Source organism: Propithecus coquereli, unplaced genomic scaffold, assembly GCF_000956105.1.
Source record: "Propithecus coquereli isolate 6110/MARCELLA unplaced genomic scaffold, Pcoq_1.0 Scaffold35, whole genome shotgun sequence".
Lineage (NCBI taxonomy): Eukaryota > Metazoa > Chordata > Mammalia > Primates > Indriidae > Propithecus > Propithecus coquereli.
The window spans coordinates 6,590,164-6,610,017 of record NW_012149174.1 but is presented as its reverse complement, the minus strand read 5'-3'; the positions used below and the strand labels follow the sequence as shown (position 1 = coordinate 6,610,017).

Sequence of the window (19,854 nt, the reverse complement as noted above, 5' to 3'; positions counted from 1 at the left end):
AGTCCCTGATTATCCTAGCTCCCAGCAGGGCAGCTGCTCAGAACATGTTGCTCAAACGAATGAATGAGCAAGTGAATGAAGGTCCAGTGCTTACCTGACATGCAGCGGGGACCCTGCAAATGCTGAGCTAATGAGGCGTGTGTGGTGGGGGGGGCCTGATCTGTCAAACCCACACTCTGGGTCCCTGCTTCTGCTGGGCAATGGGCCTCAAGTCACAGGACTGCCATCCAATACCAAGTAGGCCCCCTGTCCCCCGACACTGGAGCCCAGAACCCCCGCCCCTTCCTCCAGCCGGCTGCACCTGGCAGATGAGGGTCAGGTCAGGAGGTGCACGAAGAGGATGGCCAGGCCGATGTTAAGCAGGATCACCATGCAGATGAGGACCGTGTTGGGGACCTGGGAGCAGGGGAGAGAGGTGCCTGAGTCCCTGTGGCCTCTGAGACATTCCCACCCAGGTCACGGCAAGGCTGGACAGAGGAGCAGTTCCTACTTCTGGAAGTACCCTCCTACGAGCATCGCCCACTTTGTTCCCTGCTGTATCCGTAATCTGGACGGCAGACCGTCACAGCTGGAAGGATTCTTGGAAATAATTAATCAAATCCCTCAGGGTCCAGAGAGGAACAGGAACATGTCCCAAACCACACAGCGTGCAGAATCGGCCCTGGAACCCAGGAACCCTGCCTTCCCTACTGTTAATTCCTCTTGGGACACATTCTTCAGTCCCTCAGAGCCTAGCTTCAGTCTTGCTGCTGCCTTCCCTGGCTCCCAGCCTCCCATAAGCCCTTCCTCCACCCCCAGGAAACCCTCCCTGCTACATCTGGTACAGCTACTGGTACCCAGCCCAAATCCCCCTGACCTGGCAGGGGCACCCAACCTCCAGCTGCTCAGGCTCCCAGCTGCCCCCTGCTCCAGAGAACTGCCTCTGCTGAAGGGACACCAGGTGCCAAGGTACCTGCCTCAAGGTAGGAAGACTGCCATGGGTTTATGTTCCACAGCCCTCTGTGGATAGGTCAAGGCTACATTCGGCTAATCCGCAGCCCCGCTGGACGTGCTTGCCCCTGCCCTCTGCTGCTTCCATCTCCCCCACCCCAGCAACCCCGAAATCACCTGCACCTGAATCCTGCCTCAGGCCCCACTGCCTCCAGGAAACCTGACCTTGGATGCTCCTCGGCCAACAGCCTCACCTCCTCCACCTCCACCTCAGCCTCTGCCGCCAGCGCTGCCTCCTTCCGTGCCTTCTTCTTGGCCCCGGCCTTGGTCAGCCCACGGGCCTCGGTCTTGCGGGCCTTGGCCTTGGGCTCAGCTTTGGGGACGATGGGCTTGGGCTCCAGCTTGGCGGGGCTCCCGGGCGCGGGGCCTCGGAGCGCGGGGGCCTGCATCGGGGCAGTGGCCGGGGACGAGGGCGCGGTGGCCGGGGACGAGGGCGCGGTAGACGGAGACGAGGGCGCGGAGTCCGGCTCGGGCTCATCCTCGAAGGGCGGCGGCGCAGGCGGCGCGGTGCGCACAGCGTAGCTGTGGTAGCCCCGGTAAAGCGCCACCTCGGGCTCCTGCGACGGCGTGGGCGGCGGCGACGCGGGCGGCGCCTGCAGTGCCTCGATGGCCATGTGCTCGGTGGCCGGGCGCGCCGGGCTGCGGCGACCCGCGCCCTCGGACGGCGTGGCCGGCCGGCTGCCCTCGCCGCCGGGCTCACCGTTCCAGGCGCCCGGGCCCAGCAGGCCGTCCTTGGACGCCCCGGGCCGGGGCCGCTTGGGCTGCGGGGGCGTCCCGGCCGGCGACGGGGGCCCACCCTGGGGCCGAGGGGTCTCGCGCTCGTGCAGCTGTGGGCTCTCGCGGGGTCGCTCCGGGAGGCCCGCGGCGCCCCGCTCGGGGGGCTCCAGCAGGCTCTCCGAGTTCTCCAGGATCTCCTGGAGCAGCCGGCGCTTCTGGTATTCAGGACCTGCCAGGGACAAGGCAGGGAGGCTGGATGAACCCCGCCCCCTGCTGGTGATCCTGGGCGAGCCACCTAACCTCTCTGAGCCTCATTCACTCAGCACTTACATAGCACGGACCAAGTGCCAGGCACTGTTCTAAGCAATTTCCAAATATTAACTCATTTAATCATTTTAGTAACCCTATGAAGTTGATGTTATTGTGAACTTCCATTTTATAGATGAAGAAGGGGAGGTTCAGAGAGGTTAAATCACTTGCCCAAGGTCACGCAGCTGGCAAAGGGCAGAGCCAGGGCTAGCACCCAGGCAGTCTGGTTCTTGGTGATCCTGTCAACTGTGACACTGGTCTCTTTCCATTCCCTTATCTGAGAAGTGGGTCTAATCATACCCATTTCATAAATACTACTGGAAGGATTAATTGAGAAAATGCATGTAAAATGCTGAGCTCACTGCCTGGCACAAGCACAGTTACAGCTGTTGCTGTGAACACACAAGGCAGAGGCAGCCAGCTAGTGTCGCTCTTTCGGTACCAGCAGGGGGAGAACTGTGACCAGAAGTGACTGATCCTCCCAGGCACAGATCTGTGCTCCTGGGTTTTCCATCTAGTTTCCTTTGGTCTCCTTTCTGCAGCCATAATAATGTTTAGAGAACAAAATCTAATCATGTCACTCCTTCACTGCAGAGAACGCCAATTTCCTGCCCTCAGGGGCTCCCTGCCCTATCATGCGCAAAGTCTGTATCACAGCCCGGAGGGCCTCCTCACTCTCACCACCCACTGCCTATTTTATGATCTGGCCTCCCGCCATGCCACTCTGTTCCAAGTTTCTGTGCTTTGTACCTGCAGTCCCCTCCTTTCGATTTACCTGTCCCACTCAGCACTACCTGATGCCATAGTTCTCAAAGTGTGGTCCCAGCCTGGCAGCATCCGCATCACCTGATCCTTAGAAATGCACATACATGGCTCCACCCCTGACCTACTGAATCAGAAACTCTGCGGGTGGGCCCAGAAATCCGTGTCCGGTTTGAGATCGACTGACTTGATAAACTCTTGTTCAGCCTTCAAGATTCAGCTCAAATGGCCTCTTCCCAGGGCAGCCTTCCCTAACACCTCCCCTTGCCTAAAAGGGTCAATTGCTTCCTGTGAGCTCCCACCGTCCCTGTCCTAACCGCACAGCACTCATCCTGCTGTGTGAAACTTAACCATAACAGTGAGACAATAGCCACAGTCATTGACAGCTTACTGTGGACTGGGCACGCACCTTACATGCATTTAATCCATTCACAAAAAAGTAGGCATTATTCTTGCTCCCATTTTACAGATCAGGAAACTGAGGTTTCCGGAGGTTAAAGACCTTACGGGTCTCACAGCTGGTAAGCAGTGGAGTTAGCATTTAAATGAACACAATCCATTTGCATCTCCCCAACTATGTTGTCTTCATGACTTTCTGCTCCTCTAGATTTGGAACCCCACTTATGTGTCCCCAGAGCCCACACAGTGCCTGACACATGGACAGTGCTCAATTAATGCTTGACTAAAACTGCCGAGCAAGTACAAGAAGCCCTCTGCTCCCTCATCCACCAGTGACCTCTCCTCACTAAGCTTCACTAGATCCAGCTATCTGCCCTGCTCAGAGCAGAGAGAAGAGACAACCTGCAGTGCCTCTGCCACCCCGACCAGGAGCTTTGCAGGAAGGCAGCCGCATCTCTCCACATCCCCTTGCGTCATCCCCTCCCACATTTAGGGGATATCCCACCATGCCCCACAGTTTCCAAAACTCACAGGCATTCATGAACCCACCTGGGCATCTCAGCTTCCAGCAGGCAAAGAAAATTCCCACCCCAGGGACTGCCCCCAGCCTGTCCTGCCCATCCCTCCCTGGCTGCCCCTACCTGGCTGGTAGAAGTCCGGAGCCAGCTCCCTGGCTAAAGTGCGGGCAATGTTGGACTCCTGGTTGGCGGCCAGGGCGGCCTGTTCTGAAGCTTCAGCTTTGGCCTTGGCGTGGCTTGTCCTAAGGAGACAACATGGTGGGAAGCTGAGGATCCCTCTAGAGAACCAGCCTTCTGCCCCTTCTCCCCAACCCACAAAGAGACATCCTGGGCAGAGAGATTAGTTACTCAGGCTCTCAACGAATATTTATTGGTGCTGTACATTCCCCAGACCATTTCCTCTTCTTACTGGGCACATAGACTACATTTCCCAGCCTCCCTTGCAGTTAGGTGTAGTCAGGTGACTAAGTTCTGCAGTGCATTGTGGGAAGACATAATATATTATATACTATTTCCAGGCCTGGCCCATAAAAACCTCTATGCCTTCTCTTTTTCCCCCCATTGCTGATTGAATGCAGAGGGAGACGATGCCTCAGAACAGGGTGGTACTTAACCTCTTTTGTGTCACAGATCTCTTTGGCAGTCTGGTAAGGCCTATGGTCCCCTTCTCAGAATAATGTTTTAAAAATGCATAAAATATATGGAATTACAAATGGATGCAGTTACACAGTGCAGTCACACACTGTTACCAAAATATTTTAAAAGGACAAATTTGTAATAATAATCTGTCATTTATTAACACATCAAACAAAATACCATCAAATCTAATAACTACTGTAATTTAAAAGTATAGATTAGCATAAAGGATATTTTAAGGATATCTGCAACAGCAGTAATGTGACACGAAAATATATGTGATTCCTATATATGTATTGGTGACAAAGTCACAGATACTACTAATGCTACTATGATTTATTGCCTACTTCCATGATTGAAGAAAATGCTAAATTTCAGTTGGAGGTTAGTAAAAATAGAGATGTAGCTTTTGCCATCCGTAGCAGACACTTTTGGTGCCCTACCCAGATCCTTTTACCAAGCAAATGTGCCCACCCCCTAGCTGCGGTGAGTGTTGGCTGCTAATGGCTCATTGCTACCCCAGAGAATTGCAAGCAGCTTGTTCCAGAAATTAAAATACTGCCCCACCCACCTCCCACCCAGGCAACCCACACTAATGTTTTTTCCCAAGAGGAAAGAACTGCAACCGCAGTAGGTACGATTCATTCTCCAGAGCCCCTGGTGGGTCAGACCACATCCTCACTCAGCTCTTCCCTATCCCACCCTGCTTCTTTCACTCCCCTCTCTCCTCAATAAATCACTTGCACAAGAATCCCCATCTCAGGCTCTGCTTCTAGGGAATCTAAACTAAAACACCACCCAAGTTCACGGGCCCCCAAATTCTATCCACAGAAGCTCCTGTTGGACTCCAAGTTAAGCAATGCAGTGGAAGGAACCTCAGCCCATAAATGATTGCAGAGAGCAAAGCCCCCCTTCCACAGTCCCCCGATTGAATGTGATATAAGCAAATCTTAAGCCTTGATTGCAGTAAGTACCTGAGATTTGGGAGATGTCTGTTTCAGCTGTCAGTCTAGCCTAACAGTCTATATTACCTACGATAATAATAACAGTCCTGTTCCAAATGGGTCAGGCGTGGTTCTAAAGGAGTTAGGAAGATTGTCTCATATAATCATCCTAATGCCTTAGGAAGCTGGTGCTGTTATTATTATCCCTATTTTACAGAAAAGGAAACTGAGGCACGAACAGATCAAGTAACTTGCCCAAGGCCACAGAGTCATAAAGCACAAAAGCTGGGATTCTGACCCAGGCAACAGGACTCCAGAACTTGTGCACTCGAGTGCTATTCTAGAGCATGCTCTGGGAGCTTGGCCAGGAGCCCAGGACAGAGACTCCTGTGGACCAGTCAGGCCAGCTCCTGCCCTCACTGTCGGGTGAGGGAGCTGGATAGTAAACAAACCTGAAAATGCAATTAATAAAAAGTACTTAATTACAATTGTGAAATGTGCCATGAAGGAAGAGTATAGAACACAGTGGAAATGCAGAATAGAAAGACCTAATACAGACTGGTGGTGCAGGTGGCTGGTCAGGGAAGGTTTCCTTCAGGATGTGATATTTAAGTTGAGACTTGAAGAAACACATACATTAGGCCCATAAGAGGTGGGTGGGGACAGTGAGCCAGGTAGACAGAAAAGCATGTGCAAGAGATGGGGCGAGAGCTTGGTGCCCTTGGGGAACTGCAAGGTCAGGTCAGAATGTCCACTCTCTGCAGATGAGTTAATTTCTCAGGGAGGTGATGTGTACATCTCTTTATCCCAGTCTCCAGCACAGAAGTGGGCCCACAGTAAGAGAGAGAGATTTCCTTACGTTCCTACTACATTCCAGGCCTTTTATCTATTCCTTACAATCCTCAAAACTGCTCGTGAGGTAGTTTTTACCTGGTTCTACTTCACAGGTGGGGAAACTGAGGCTCAGGGAGGTATCTTGCTACAGGATGCACAATAGTTAACATTTACACAGCACTGACTATATGCTGAGTGCTTTACGGAAACTAACTCATTTAAGATGTTATTACCATCGTCCCTCTTTGCAGAGGAGAAACCTGAGGCACACGAAGGTTTCAAAGACTCCACTTAAATGCACACAGCTAGTAAGTAACAGAGTCAGGATTCAAACCAAGGCATTCTGGAGTCTAGGGTCTGTCCCCGAACCACAGGCTCGACTCGCACTCAGTAATGAGTAGTGGAGTAAGCTTTCAAACCCAGAGCTGTCCTCTCCACCACGCCACACTGCCAGGTGAGCGAATGCACAAATGCACGCACGCACGCAGGTGCGCACCTGTGCATGGGCAAGGAGGCAGCCCAGAGAAGAGTTAAGAGCGCGGCTTTGAAATCACCGGCCCTCGATTCCAATTTTGGCTCTGCCAAGGCTGGGGATAGAGTGAGACGACTGAGGCGCTCGCCTCAGGCGCAAAATATACAGGGATGCCAAAAAAACTCAGTGATCCAGCTGAAGCATACTTCAGTGCAATACCTTTAAAAGTCAGAATTAATGCAAAAAAAATCCTTGATGAACAAACTATGAAGAAGATTTTAAAGAAAGACTGGATTGGACCCTGCACTTGAATCCCTCCCTCACTCACCTCACCCTGGTCCCAACCCCACTGGGACGCTAGGACCTTGGGTGCACGGCTTTGCCTCGCTGGGCCTCAGTTTCTTCACCTGTAAAGTGGAGATAATAATTCTCCCCTCCTGAAGTTGCCGTGACGACAAAATGCGAGGCAGCACGTGGAAGTGTCTAGCCCAGATGATGATGGTGGTGATGATGATGGTGGTGGTGATGGTGATGGTGAAACAGGAGCAGGAGGAGGCGAAGAATGACATTTGTACGTTAAAACCGAGTGTGGGACATGCATATCCCAGGCTCATTTTTGCCTGCGCACAGGTGTGTGTGAGATAAAGTCCTAAACTTCTTAGAGCCACTTCCCTGGGAACCTGAAACCCCAGGTGGGGGGAGGAGGGAAAGGGCTGGCAAACCTTCGAACTGAGAAAATGTCCTTTTTTGGTCATGTGAGCTGAATGCCGCTCATTTTCTGCTGCCTTCCGAAGCTGTGTGTGGGTCTCCTCAGGCGGGAATGACAGCCTCCCCTCAGAGCCCTGGAAGATTCTGGGGTTCAACTGTGGACCCTCCAGGACAGCCAGAACAGGGGTCGAGTGGGGGTGGCCACCTGGCCCAGGTGATGCGTGTGGGAAGGAGGCGCCTCTGCCAGCCCCATAGGCCTGGACGACTGAGCCCGTATCAGCCCTTCTCCCCTCGCCCACTCGGTCTCAGGAACAGCCCCCAGCTCCCGGCCTTCGGGCCAGGAACCCCAGTGTTCTTCCACACCCTCCCTCCCGTCTCCTTCAGCGTCCACAGCCAATCAGTCACCAGCTCCTGCCTCTCCTGCTCCCTTTATAGCTCTTGGATCTGCCGTCTCCCCACCCCTCTGCCATTCCTCCTGCAAAGCCCCGCATGTGTCCTGTCCCTGGCTGCAGGCTCACTCCTGCAGCCGTTCCCGCACACGGGGCACAGTGAGCTTGCTTAACCCACACCCCAGGTGGCCTCACCTCTTGCTTAAAATCTTTGCAAGGCTTCCTACTGTGCTCAAAATAAAGTGCCAATCACAGGGCCTGGCCCGCAGGGCTCTCCAGACCCGCAGATCAAGGCAGCTTCGATGGAGCCGGGACGCGGTGTACCAGGCGGCTCACAGGGGAAGGGCAGGCTGAATCGCTGTGGCCCAGAGGCCACCACTTCTAGGCAGGTGCCACTCACAGCATCCCCCACCCCCACATCCTTATCACTTGGGAACCCATTAGAAATGCAGATTCTCAGGCTCTACCCCAGACCTACTGAATCAGAATTTGAGGGGAACGAGTCCAGGAATCTGTGTTTGATGAGCCCTCCAAATGCACCCGCTACTCACTGAGGTTCGAGAAGCGTGTGTTCTGCAGACAGAAAATTCAGCGCCATCTTGGGCTGTTCCTGCCTGCTGAATCCCCACCCCCTACCCGACCCAGGAGCCTTGGATGTTTTTCTTTGAGTACCTGGTGTCCCTCCTGCCGTCAAGGCCCAGCTAGGGAAATGCAGGAACCATTCCTGTTCCTCCGACCTCTCCCCATTTCCCTGCTGATGCCTCTGGGTGAAGGTGTTGAGGGGGGCTCTGACCTTGCCGGGGAGAAGGGAAGGGAGCAGTCACTGGGGCCCGGAGAGGGACAAGGAGGCAGCACTCTTCTTGATTTCATCTGGATTAACTTTTGTCAGCAGGGTTAAAAATAAGGCTGGTGGCTCTGGGATAGGGGCAGGGCTGTCACCCGACAGAACCACTTCTGAGAGCACCCACCCCCACCCTGGCCTGCTTTCCCCACCCCTAGGCCCCCAACTGCTTGGTGATGGCCCAGCCTTGTTTCCCGGTTGTCTCCAGCAGGCATTGGTGGCTTTGTGGAGCCATTCATGTGGCTCTTGTTCAGGCTGTTCTGCTCCTGCCACGCCCCTGCCCTTAAAGGACCAGCCCAAGACCCACTTCTACACACTGGTTCGCTCACCGAATACAACTTTACAGAGTGCCTGCTGTGCACTAGGCACTGTTCTGAGCGCTGTGGACACAGAAGCAAACCAAACACCCAAAAACCCCCATGGAGGTTACATTCTAGTTCAGGGATCAGCAGATTACAGTGGTGGCTAGATCCAGCCCGCTGCCTGTTTTTGTACCAACCTTGAGCTAAGAATAGTTTTTATATTTTTGAATGGTTGGAAAAAACCAAAAGAGTAATATTTTATGACATGTGAAAATTATACGAAATTCAAATATCCATGTCCCTTGCTAGGCTTGGTGGCTTGTGCCTACCTATAATCCCAGCTCCTCGGGGGGCTGAGGCTGGAGGATTGCTTGAGGCCAGGAGTTCAAGACCAGCTGGCAGAACAGAGTGAGACTCTGTCTCTCTAAAAAAATAAAATAAAATAAAAATACCCATGTCCCTATAAATAAAGTTTTATTGGACACAGCTATGCTCAATCATACTGTCTGAAGTTAAGTAGTTGCCTCAGAGACTCTAAGACCCGCAAACTCCAAAGTATTTACCATCTGGCCCTTTAAAGAAAGAGTTTGCTGACCCCTGTTCCAATGTATTCACTCAACAAATGTCTCTTCTACTACTGTTATTAATGATACTGATCTTGGTTATTTGCTGAGCACTTTGTGCCCAACTCTGTGCTATGGTCTCCTTTATAAATATATATGACCTCAGAGAGGTGGAGTCATTTTCTCAAGGTCACACAGCTAGAAAGCGAATCTGTCCAAGCTCTAAACCCATTACACCAAGCTGCCGCCCTGCCGGTACCAACTCTGGGCCAGGTCCTCCCCGTGCCGGGACTGAGCATGGGGATGAGTAGCCTAGCAGCCGTCTGGGGAGCTCCCAGACTATGGCAGCCCTGCCAGGCCAACCAGGCAAGGTCTCTGGGATCGGTGGATGAACAGGGGCTCAGAGCAAAGGCCACGAACTGCATGGTGGAGTGGTGACGGGAGACAACTCTGGCCAGGTTGCCTGGGAATAGATTCCGGCTCTGCTCCTTGTAACCTTGAGCCCCAGGCTCCTCGTCTGCAAAATGGGGATAATGACAGCACCTGCCTCGGGGAGTGGTGTAAGGAGTAAATCAGTTCACAGCCATGCGGCTCTTAGGCCCGTGGCCAGAACACAGGAAGTGCTATGTAAGTGCTTGTTACAGAAAACGGAGGCAACGAAAACAAAAATCCTGAATATACTAAATGCCACTGAACTGTTCACTTTAGAATGGGGGGAAAAAGTCCTTCAGCACAGGAAGCCCCTGCTAGTTTGGAAGATGGGGGTGGATAATCAGAGTCCCCAGCTCAGGCCTCCGTCAGCCTCCCAGAGGCTGCAGACGTGGTCACAGGGACGGTGCTGCCAAGCGTCCTCCTGAAGTGGAGATGCTTCAGATGCCACTGCCCTGCCCTCGCCCAAAATAGCGCCTTGGCCCTGGCTCTGGTTGGCCACGGCCATTCCCCCAGAACAATGATGGTCAGGCTAAGCCAGAGGAGGAGCCACAGCTGGGTCCAGCCACCGGCCCACCCGCTCCCCGCGAGAGACCCTCCACCCCAAGGATGTAGGCCAGGGCACAGTCAGGAAGCCCTGACTGAGGGAGACCCTCTTCCCTCCACCTGGACTCCATTCATTCTCACTGAGCAAATGTGCGCTGAGTCCCTGCTACCTGGGGCCCAGTACTGGGTGCTAGAGAGACAGACAGTGGTCAGCGAGGCAGGCGGTGCCCTGCCAGGAAGGCCCGTCCCAGAAAGATTAAGGGACAAACTGAAGTCCAAATCGTGGCACCATCACGTTCTAGGTATCTGACCTTTGCTCTCGGGCCTCAGTTTCCACAACTGTAAAATGGATAAGAACACTTATCTCACAAAATGACTGGGAGTCCAAAATGAAATAGTACAAAAGTGCTTAGCATAAACTGAACATTTAAGTATCAGCTATCATTATTATTATTATTGTTTTTGTTATTATTACAACGATACTTGCCAGCATTCCCTTCTAAAATTCTACCGGTTGCCAACACACTGAGATATGCCGTCTAACCACCATTCTGAGGTTCACTCACGTCGTAGCATGTACCAGTACTTCATTCCTTTCTGCTGTCAAATAACAGTCCATTGTGTGGATAAACCACATTTTATCTGTTCAACAGTTGATGGACATTGGGCTATTTCCACTTTTTGGTTATTATGAATAATGCTGCTATGGACATCTGTGTACAAATTTTCATTCCTCTTGGGCATATACCTGGGAATAGAATTGCTGCCTCCATATGGTAACTCAGTGTTTAACCTTTTGAGGACCTGCCAAACTCGCTTCAAAGCGGCCGTGCCATTTTACGTCCCATCAGTAACACATAAGGGTATCTGTACATCCACATCCTCCCAAACACTTTCATTGTCTATATTTTTTATGAGAGCCATAATAGTGGTCTGCGAAGTGCTAACTCATTGTGGTTTTGATTTGCATTTCCCTGATGGCTAATGACGTTGAGTATCTTTTTATGTGTTTAATGACTATGTGTATATCTTCTTAGGAGAAATGTCTGTTCAGATCCTTGGCCCAATGTTAATTGGGTTTTTCATCTTTTTATTACTGACCTGTAAAATGTCTTTATATATTCTAATGCAAGTCATTTATCAGATATATGATTTGCAAATATTTTTTCCCATTCTGTGGGTTCTCTTTTCACTTTCTTGATGGTGTCCTTTGAAGCACAAAAGTTTTTAATTTTTTTATACTTTTCCTTGAATTTTATAGTTTTGCATAGAGGGATTATCTAACAAAAATTTTTAATTTTAATGAAGCCCAATTTAGCTACTTTTTCTTTTGTTGCCTGGACTTTTTTTTTTTTTTTTTTTTTGAGACAGAGTCTCACTGTGTTGCCCGGGCTAGAGTGCAGTGGCGTCATCCTAGCTCATAGCAACTTCAAACTCCTGGGCTCAAGCGATCCTCCTGCCTCAGCCTCCCGAGTAGCTGGGACTACAGGCATGTGCCACCATGCCCGGCTAGTTTTTTCTATATATTTTTAGTTGTCCAGTTAATTTCTTTCTATTTTTAGTAGAGACGGGGTCTCGCTCTTGCTCAGGCTGGTCTCGAACTCCTGAGCTCAAACAACCAGCCCGCCTCGGCCTCCCAGAGAGCTAGGATTACAGGCGTGAGCTACCGCGCCCGGCCTTGCCTGGACTTTTAATGTCACATCTAAGAAGGTTTTACCTGACCCACGGTCACCAAGATTTACTCTTATATCTTCTTCTAAGAGTTTTATGGTTTTTAGTTCTTACATTTAGGTTTATGAACACTGCTTCCAATAAGAAAAAATGGGAAATAATCTATGGGCTCATACCATCCTATGAGGTAGGTACTACCACTATTTGACAGATTAGGAAACTGAGGCAGAGAGAGGTTAAGTCACTTGCCCATTATTGTTATAATGAGAGCTGGGCCAGACACGGTCCATGCTATTAAAGGATGTAGAGTCTGGCAAGAGACAAAACAGAGTGGAACAAACCTTTTCCTCACCGGAAAAGGTGAAGAATCAGATGCTCCCTCGGAGCCTCCAGAAGCAACCGGCCCTGCTGCATCTTGACTTTAGCCCAGTAAAACCGGTTTCAGATTTCCAACCTCCAGAACTAGAAGAAAATACGTCTGTATGGTTTGACTCCACCAAGTTTGTAGGCATTGGTTATGGCAGCAACAGGAAACTAAAGCAACCTGTGTGATCTCACGTCGTCCTCAAGACAATCCGCTCTACAGGGCAGGAAACATCAGCTCGGGACATCATCTGCCCCAGGCTCTTCACTAGTAAGTCCAGAGCTGGCTCGAGCCCAAACCCAGGTCTGTCTGGCACCACAGCCTTTGCTGAGCCACACGTACGCCACACCGCCTCAGCTCCAGCCCTCTTTCCAGAAGGGCCCAGCAGCCCTGACAGCCCAACCAGCCTCTTCCCCTGGGGCGCTGTGCGTCTGAGAGCGCCCAGAGCTGGGTTACCAGCAGTGCACCCCACTCACTCCCAGGAACAAAGGCTGGTCCGCTGGGGCCTGGCCATTGCCTGACCGACTGTGTAGGACGGGGTCTGGCTGCACTTTAGCAACCAGTGAAATGACACCGAGGTGGCCTCAGGCCCTGCTCCTCCTCCCCACAGAGGACTGGGCCCTGCAGTCCCACCTGGAGTCGACCTGCTGGCAGAAAGGCCTTCACTGTGGGAGTGGGCAGAGGGCTTCAGAGTAGCACAGGGAAACTTCCTTTTCAAAAAAATCTGTGTCCCATTTTAAAACGACATTTTACAAACTGTAAAAACTGCACTATTAAAGTAGCAATGCTCTGAAGGCACTGCACTAACACAATAGCTATTTTAGCTTTCGAGCCTGCCCTCCTACTCTGCCCATGTGCACACCCAGTACTTTTTCCTTTTTTTTTTTTTGTCCTCCATTTACAACACAATGTACACACCTATTTTTTTTAAAGGGCCGTGAACACAATGAAGATTCAAGGCACAGTGTTTAAGAGCATGGAATTGAAGTCATGCTATCTGGGTTTGAATACCTGACTCACACCTACTAGCTGTGTGACCTGGGAAAGTCACTTACCCCCTCTGTGCATCCATTTTCTGTTCTGAAAAATGAGGTGACAGGTAGATTTCTCAGATGGCTTCTGGTATTCACACCCTTGTGCAATACCCTCCCCTCGAGTGTGGGCTGGACCTAGTAACATGCTTCTGATGAACACAATATGGCAAAAGCAATGGATGTCACTTCCATGATTAGTTTATAAAAGACATGAATTACTTCTTGCTAGCAGACTCTCTTGCTAGCTTTGATGAATCAAGTGCCGTGTTGGAGAGGAACTGAGGTCCTTAGTCTAACAGGTTGCAAAAAATCGGATGCTGCCAACAACCATGTGCTGGAACTTGGAATGAATCCTTCCCCAGTGGAGCCTGCAGATGAGACCACAGCCCTGGCCAACTCCTTAACTGCAGCCTGTGAGAGGCCCTGAGCCAGAGGATCCAGTTCTCACGCCCTGATACTGACCTACAGAACTGTAACACAACAAACGTGTGTTGTTTTAAGCTGCTCTGTCTGGGGATAATTTGTTATGCAGCAATAGGCAACTAACATAAAAGAGACGATAATAATACCTACCTCACAGGGTTGTTATGAAAATTGAATGAGTTGATATCCATAAAGGGCTAAAAACAGTGCCTTGCAGGGAGTAAGCACTAGAGAAGTGTTAGCTGTTTCTACTATACTTTTCTCACTTAAATAATTTTCCATGTTTCCATATACTCATATTTATTTCAAATTGTTCAACCTTTTCTTTTTCTTTAGAAATCTAGTATCTATATATTTTTGTGCCTCCTCCTGGGGATGGGGCCAACAGATACATTCAAACTGTGCAAAATGACACATGTACAAGGGTACTTATTGCAACACTGTAATGGCAAAAGTTTGGAAATAAACCCAAAGCCAGCAGGAGGGAACTGGTTAAGTACATTACGGCATAGCCATTTGAAGGACTGTTACGTAGCCAATACTAATAATGAGACTGATCTTTCTATACTGACACATTCCAAGATATGGAAAGCTAAAAAGCAAGGTTTAAAAGAATGTATATTGTAACACTTGTGCAAACAAACCCGTTTGCTCTTCTATATATAGAATATTTGTGGAAGGACAGGTAGGAAACTGGTAGTACAGGTGGCCTACTTGGAAGGAAACTAGGTGGCTGGGACAGAGGTGGAGGGGAGGAGACAGACAGCATTTGGGCTGGTTATTTCCCGTGTGCCCCGTCTCCTCCCCTTGCCCCACCCCAACCATCGCCCACCCTGCTCTGCGCCTGGGGAGACTCTTCTGCAGCCTGCATCACCCAGCACCTTGCTCCTGGCTTCCAGCGGGTCTAGCCAGTGGCAATGGAGGCACCAGCAAGAGGCTGGAGGGCGGGAGGAGAGAGCGGTCCAGGTTCCCCCTCCCCTCTCTCTTCCTGCCTGGCTCCCTCCTCCACAGCCGCAGCTCTCTCCCCCGGGCTCCAGTAATCACACCAGGTCCCCCCTCGCCCCTTCAGACCTGGGGTGCTAGCAGCTTCCCACAGAGGCTAAAGCAACCCATCCTGGATGCTACCTCGCCACGTTGACTTCTGATTAACCCCAGTTCTGGGAACACCTCTAAGATTCCTACTTTCGTGTACTTAACATAAATCCTGCCCTTAGGCAAATTCTTGCCTTTCCCTGAGAGGCCGACTTCCACTGTCCCGCACATTCCTTCCCCACAGTACATAAGCCCTGGGTCTCAGGGTGAAGGTGCCAGGGATCCACCTTCTCCTCCTGTGGCCACGGGGACGGGGCCATGGCTTCTATTCGAAAGCCCCTATTAAAAGTTTCTTTCTGAGAAACTGGGTTTGTCAGCCTCTTTCTTCCTCCTCTCAGCTTCCTCCGACTTTGTGGGTAGGTTTGCACAGACCCACTCACCGCGTGCCTTAACGCTCCTTGTTAATCTTCTGCCGGTATCTCTACAAGCGGTACCTTCATTAAACTCGCCTCAATTAAACCTTGAAACACACCCTTTCCTGCCAGGACTCTGACTGATACAACCCTATTGGATCTTCTGAATGTGCATGTAGTATACGCAATACAAAATAAATAAATATTTTAAAAATCTAGCATCTATGGGTGCTGGGATTTTTAGAGGTATGGTTAATTTATTCCTTACAACAACCCAAAGGGGCAGGCATCATGTGTCTGCTCAGTGGACAGGGAAACGAGGCTCCCAGCGGCAGCGTGACCTACGAGGGCAGCCACACAGCCGGGAAGCCCTGGGACGGAACTGCAGGTCGACCTGACTCCAAAGCCTGTGCTAAGCCTCAGTCAGTGTAGGGTGGCCCTAGAGGATGTTCCAGTCTAACCTCCTGCCCACCCAGTGAGAAGAGGGCAAGGACTGGGTTAAAATCCAAGTTTCCCAGGCTGGGACCAGTTCTATCCGATGTTCTCCAATGCCTTCTTAGAGCTGGAAAGCTCCACTGAGATGTAGGCAGGAGGTGATAATTTAAAAAATAATAATAATATAACTACCTGCCGTGCCAGGTGGTTAACCACTTAGTTGCTGGGTGCTGGGGAAGACTATGTCCTGCACACGAGACCAAATGGACAGAACAGCAGCAGCAGCCAGGGGATAGTCAGGGGGCTCAGGACAGCTGCTAGTTATGAGCCAGTACAGAATATTTCCATATTTAACAACTGGCAAGACCCTGCTGGAGTGCTTGGCTAGATACCAACCCTGGATCTAAGTTTTCTCTCTTATGCCCCATCTGGTCCAGGAAACCTTCCTCAGAGGCCACCTCTAGTGATTGACTCTTGACTCTCTGCTTAAGTCCCCACAGTGCCTCTCCCAGTGCCCGGAGGATAACATGGAAATGCTTTAATATGACTTCAGACTTAGCTCCTGCCAGCCTTTCATCTGACTCCAAACTCAGCCTTCTAGGCAGACAGAAACTTCCAGTTCTTCAGATGTACCCTGTTTATTGTTCCTGCCCCAGGGCTTTTACATAGGTGGTTTCTTCTCCTGGGAACTCTTATTCTCATCCTATCCTTCACTTCTTTACCTGGCGAACTCCTACTCATCCTTCAGAACCCTTCCCCAGGAAACTGCCAGATCTCTGCTCTTACAATCTCCTGCACTTGGCTGCCAGGTTACTTTATCTTCCTTTTATTCGTCTGTGAGCCCCACAAGGGGCAGAAACTTCACTATTGTGTGCCTTCTACCAGACAGAGCCTGGCATATAGCAGGTCTGTTTATCCAAAAAATATTCAGACTTGCTAAGTATTTGTTGGATAAATGTTTTGTTACATGGATAACATATACTTGACTGCGAGAGCTGGAAGGACCCTCAGAAAGCATCTCACCTCATTTAATACCAACACAGTGGACAAGATGGGGAAACTGAGGCCTGGCGAAGCTTGTATGATCATTTTCAATTTTCAATAATTGAAAGTTAGCCATTAAATTGTTATTCTGTTACAGACATGTTGAAAGGATCACTTACTATGTGACAGCCCCTATTCTAAGTGTGTGTACACATTACATCACTTTACCTGAACAACCACTTTATGCAAGAAATACTATTATTATAATCCTCAGTGTGCAGATGGAGCAACTTGGACTCTGAGTATTTCAATAACTTGCCCGAGGGCACACAGACAGCAAAGATGGGAGCCCAGACAGCCGGCGCACATAGTACTTGCTCATGGAAGCCTTGGGTGATCAAGCTGACACAAGAACGTGATCACGTACCAGGTGTTAACAGAGGGTAAAACCCCAGACCCCTTCCAGCCTCTTGCTCTGGGAACCCGGGAGGCTTCAGATGGCCTAGGAGTAGTGAATGTTTCTCTTTAGGAAACCACAGATGGCATGAAGGCCCTGCCACCCTCTCCAGAGGGCCATGACTGTCATTGTGTTCCAGGAGGGAGACACAGCCTGCTGGAAGGTGGCCTCACCATTTGCCTACTCTGCTCCTTGGGTGCAACCCAGCGGGAGGATGCTGAAGGCCCATCATCATCACCATCATCATCATCACCACCATTATTAATAAGCAATATTTGCTGAGCACCTACTATGTGCCAGGCACTGTGCTAAAACACTCGCATGTGTTATCTCAATAAATACCCACAATATTCTCTAAAGTAGATTTATCCAACAATTGCAATTTCCAATCCCCATTTTATAGGTGAGAAGGTTATGTATCCCATCCAACTCACACAGCCAGTAAAGGGCAAAGCCAGGAATTCCAATGTGGCTTTACTCCAAAATGAGAAGATGAAAGCGTGGTTAGTGTTGAAGTCAGATGACCTAGTTTCAAACCCCAGCACCCCCACTTCCAACTTGCAGGACCTTACCAAGTTAGAGAACCTCTCCAAGTCTCAGTTTCCCCATCTGTAAAATGGGTTAATAATAGCACTTAGCTACCACTAGACTTATCGTAAGGATTAAGTGAACTATGACATATGAAGTGTATGTTCATTCAGTTGTGATAAGTATTTACTAAGCACCTACTGTGTGCCAAGTCCTCAGCCAGATTCTGGGGGTACAGCAGTGAACAGGAGAGACTTACCTCTTGGAGCTTACAGACTAGCTTAGCCTGGTGCCCGGCATGTAGTAGGCACCCCATGAATGGTAGCTGCTATTTTTGTTACTTAGAGAGTGAGTTTTCTCCCAAAGGGTTGTGCTTCCACCCTGGGGACGCCTGCGCAACCAGGAGCCTGCTGACTTAGCTCCGGGTATGCTCTGCCCTGCCCACCCCGCCCGGGAGCGGGCCTGTGATGGCATCTCGCAGGGCCCAAGTCAGCAGACATCTCCTGCCTAAATAAGGACAAGGCGCCCAGGAGAGCTTTCTGTGAGCCGGAGGAATGTGACAGCTGAGCCCTCCCTGCCCGGCAGCCTCCCCCGCCTCCGGCCCCTCCCCAGGTGGGGCCTGCTGGGGCATTCCAGCTTTTCCCAGAGCGGGCCCCCAGTGCCCCTGACACCTACTCGCGCCCCATGCAGGCCGCTCTGAAAACTGATAAGGAGCTCTTAGGAATTCCAGGCAGCTCCATTTGTTCCTGGGGGCTGGCGACCCTGCTGTCCCAGGGACAGGAAAGAAAGGGGCCAAACCCAGCCCTGCCCTGGAAAACTACATCCCTTGGTCCAGAAAGCATTGCCAGAGATCTTATTTGGCCCCAGGCCCTGTACCAGGCATGAGGGGTCCAGAGGGGATTCCAGTCCTGTTGCTGTCTTCTCGTCATAGCAATCATGACTGGGACAAGCCCCTGGATCCTGGTGGTGTGGACTGGGGGAAGATGCATGCACTCAGGGCATGGGGCCGGGAAAGGCATTCTAGAGAAGTTCTTCCTGAGGTTGGGCAGGAGAACTCTGGCACCAGATGACGTGGGTTCTCCCAGCTCTGTGACCTTGAGCAAATTACTATATTACTCTGGGCCTCTGTTTCCCCATCTGTGAAATGGGGATAATAATAGCACCAACCTCATAGGGTTGGGAGGATTAAATGGCTTGGTATTGGAGCAGTAAGAGGCCATATTCTCAGGGCTTGTTTAGGGTGACCAGAGAGTTTATCATTTAAACTAGAGCATCTGGGAGTGAAAGGCAGGCTGTTCATGTAATTATACCCACATGAGCCAGGACTGTCCCAGGCACACAGGGCTGTGTGGTCATCCTGGCTCTGATCACACCAAGGAGCCAAGTGAGACCAAAGATCTTTGTAGCCCTGCAGCAGTGAACATCACACTCAGCACACAGTAGGTGTGCACGAAGGGTATTTCGGTTTTGTTTAACAGATCTGACCTTCAGATTTCCCAGGAACAATAAATAACCTGTATGATGAAGACATTTAAAACCAAGACTTGAGCTAGAGTTCAAGCAAAAATTAAGGCATCCAATGCATTCATGAAGAGATGTTTACTAAGCCCTTCGTGTGCGTCCATGCCTAGCCCCTGGGGCGGTGAGATGAAGGGACAGCGGTGTTGGGTTGGAGTGAAACAAAGAAAGATTCCACTCCAGGGACCAGAACAATGAGGAAGGAGGTGGAGACAGGGCCTGAGACATAGAAAAGACACCATCAGGGAGGAATCGGGTCTCGGTGGGCCTGAGGGATATCTTCACAGGAGCAGATGGGATGGGGGAGAGGGGACTCAGGCCTGGACAAAGGCAGAGGGGCGGCAGGAATGGGCATGCTGAGGGGGCAGGTATGTCCTGGTGGCTAAGAACACAGGTCCTGGGACCAGATGCTGGGGTGAGTCCCTTCTCCACCCTGACGCACCGGCTCATGTGTGGCAACTCATCCGACTCTACTCCCCATAGCAGTAAAATAGAGCTTCGCCCTTCAGGGCTGCCCCGGGATCAGACGGGATGACGCCCGTGAAACCCACTCCGTCCATGGCAGGTTGCAAGTGGAGAAAGCAAAGGCCAGGAGGAAAGGATCTTTGTCTGTTTTGTTCATCGGTGAATCCCCAG

The 19,854-nt window shown here is 50.8% G+C and overlaps 1 protein-coding gene across 1 annotated transcript in view; it reads right to left on the bottom strand.

Moving 5' to 3' along the window:
- Positions 1–315: 315 nt before the first annotated feature.
- The window catches only part of JPH2 (junctophilin 2), a 66,452-nt gene continuing 46,913 nt past the window's right edge, over positions 316–19,854 (bottom strand). Inside the window, exons 3-5 of the mRNA XM_012651184.1 lie at positions 3,819–3,937; positions 1,185–1,936; positions 316–396 (exon numbers count right to left, since the gene is read on the bottom strand). Coding sequence (XP_012506638.1) covers positions 316–396; positions 1,185–1,936; positions 3,819–3,937 — 952 coding nt within the window. The remainder of the gene's footprint in view (positions 397–1,184; positions 1,937–3,818; positions 3,938–19,854) is intronic.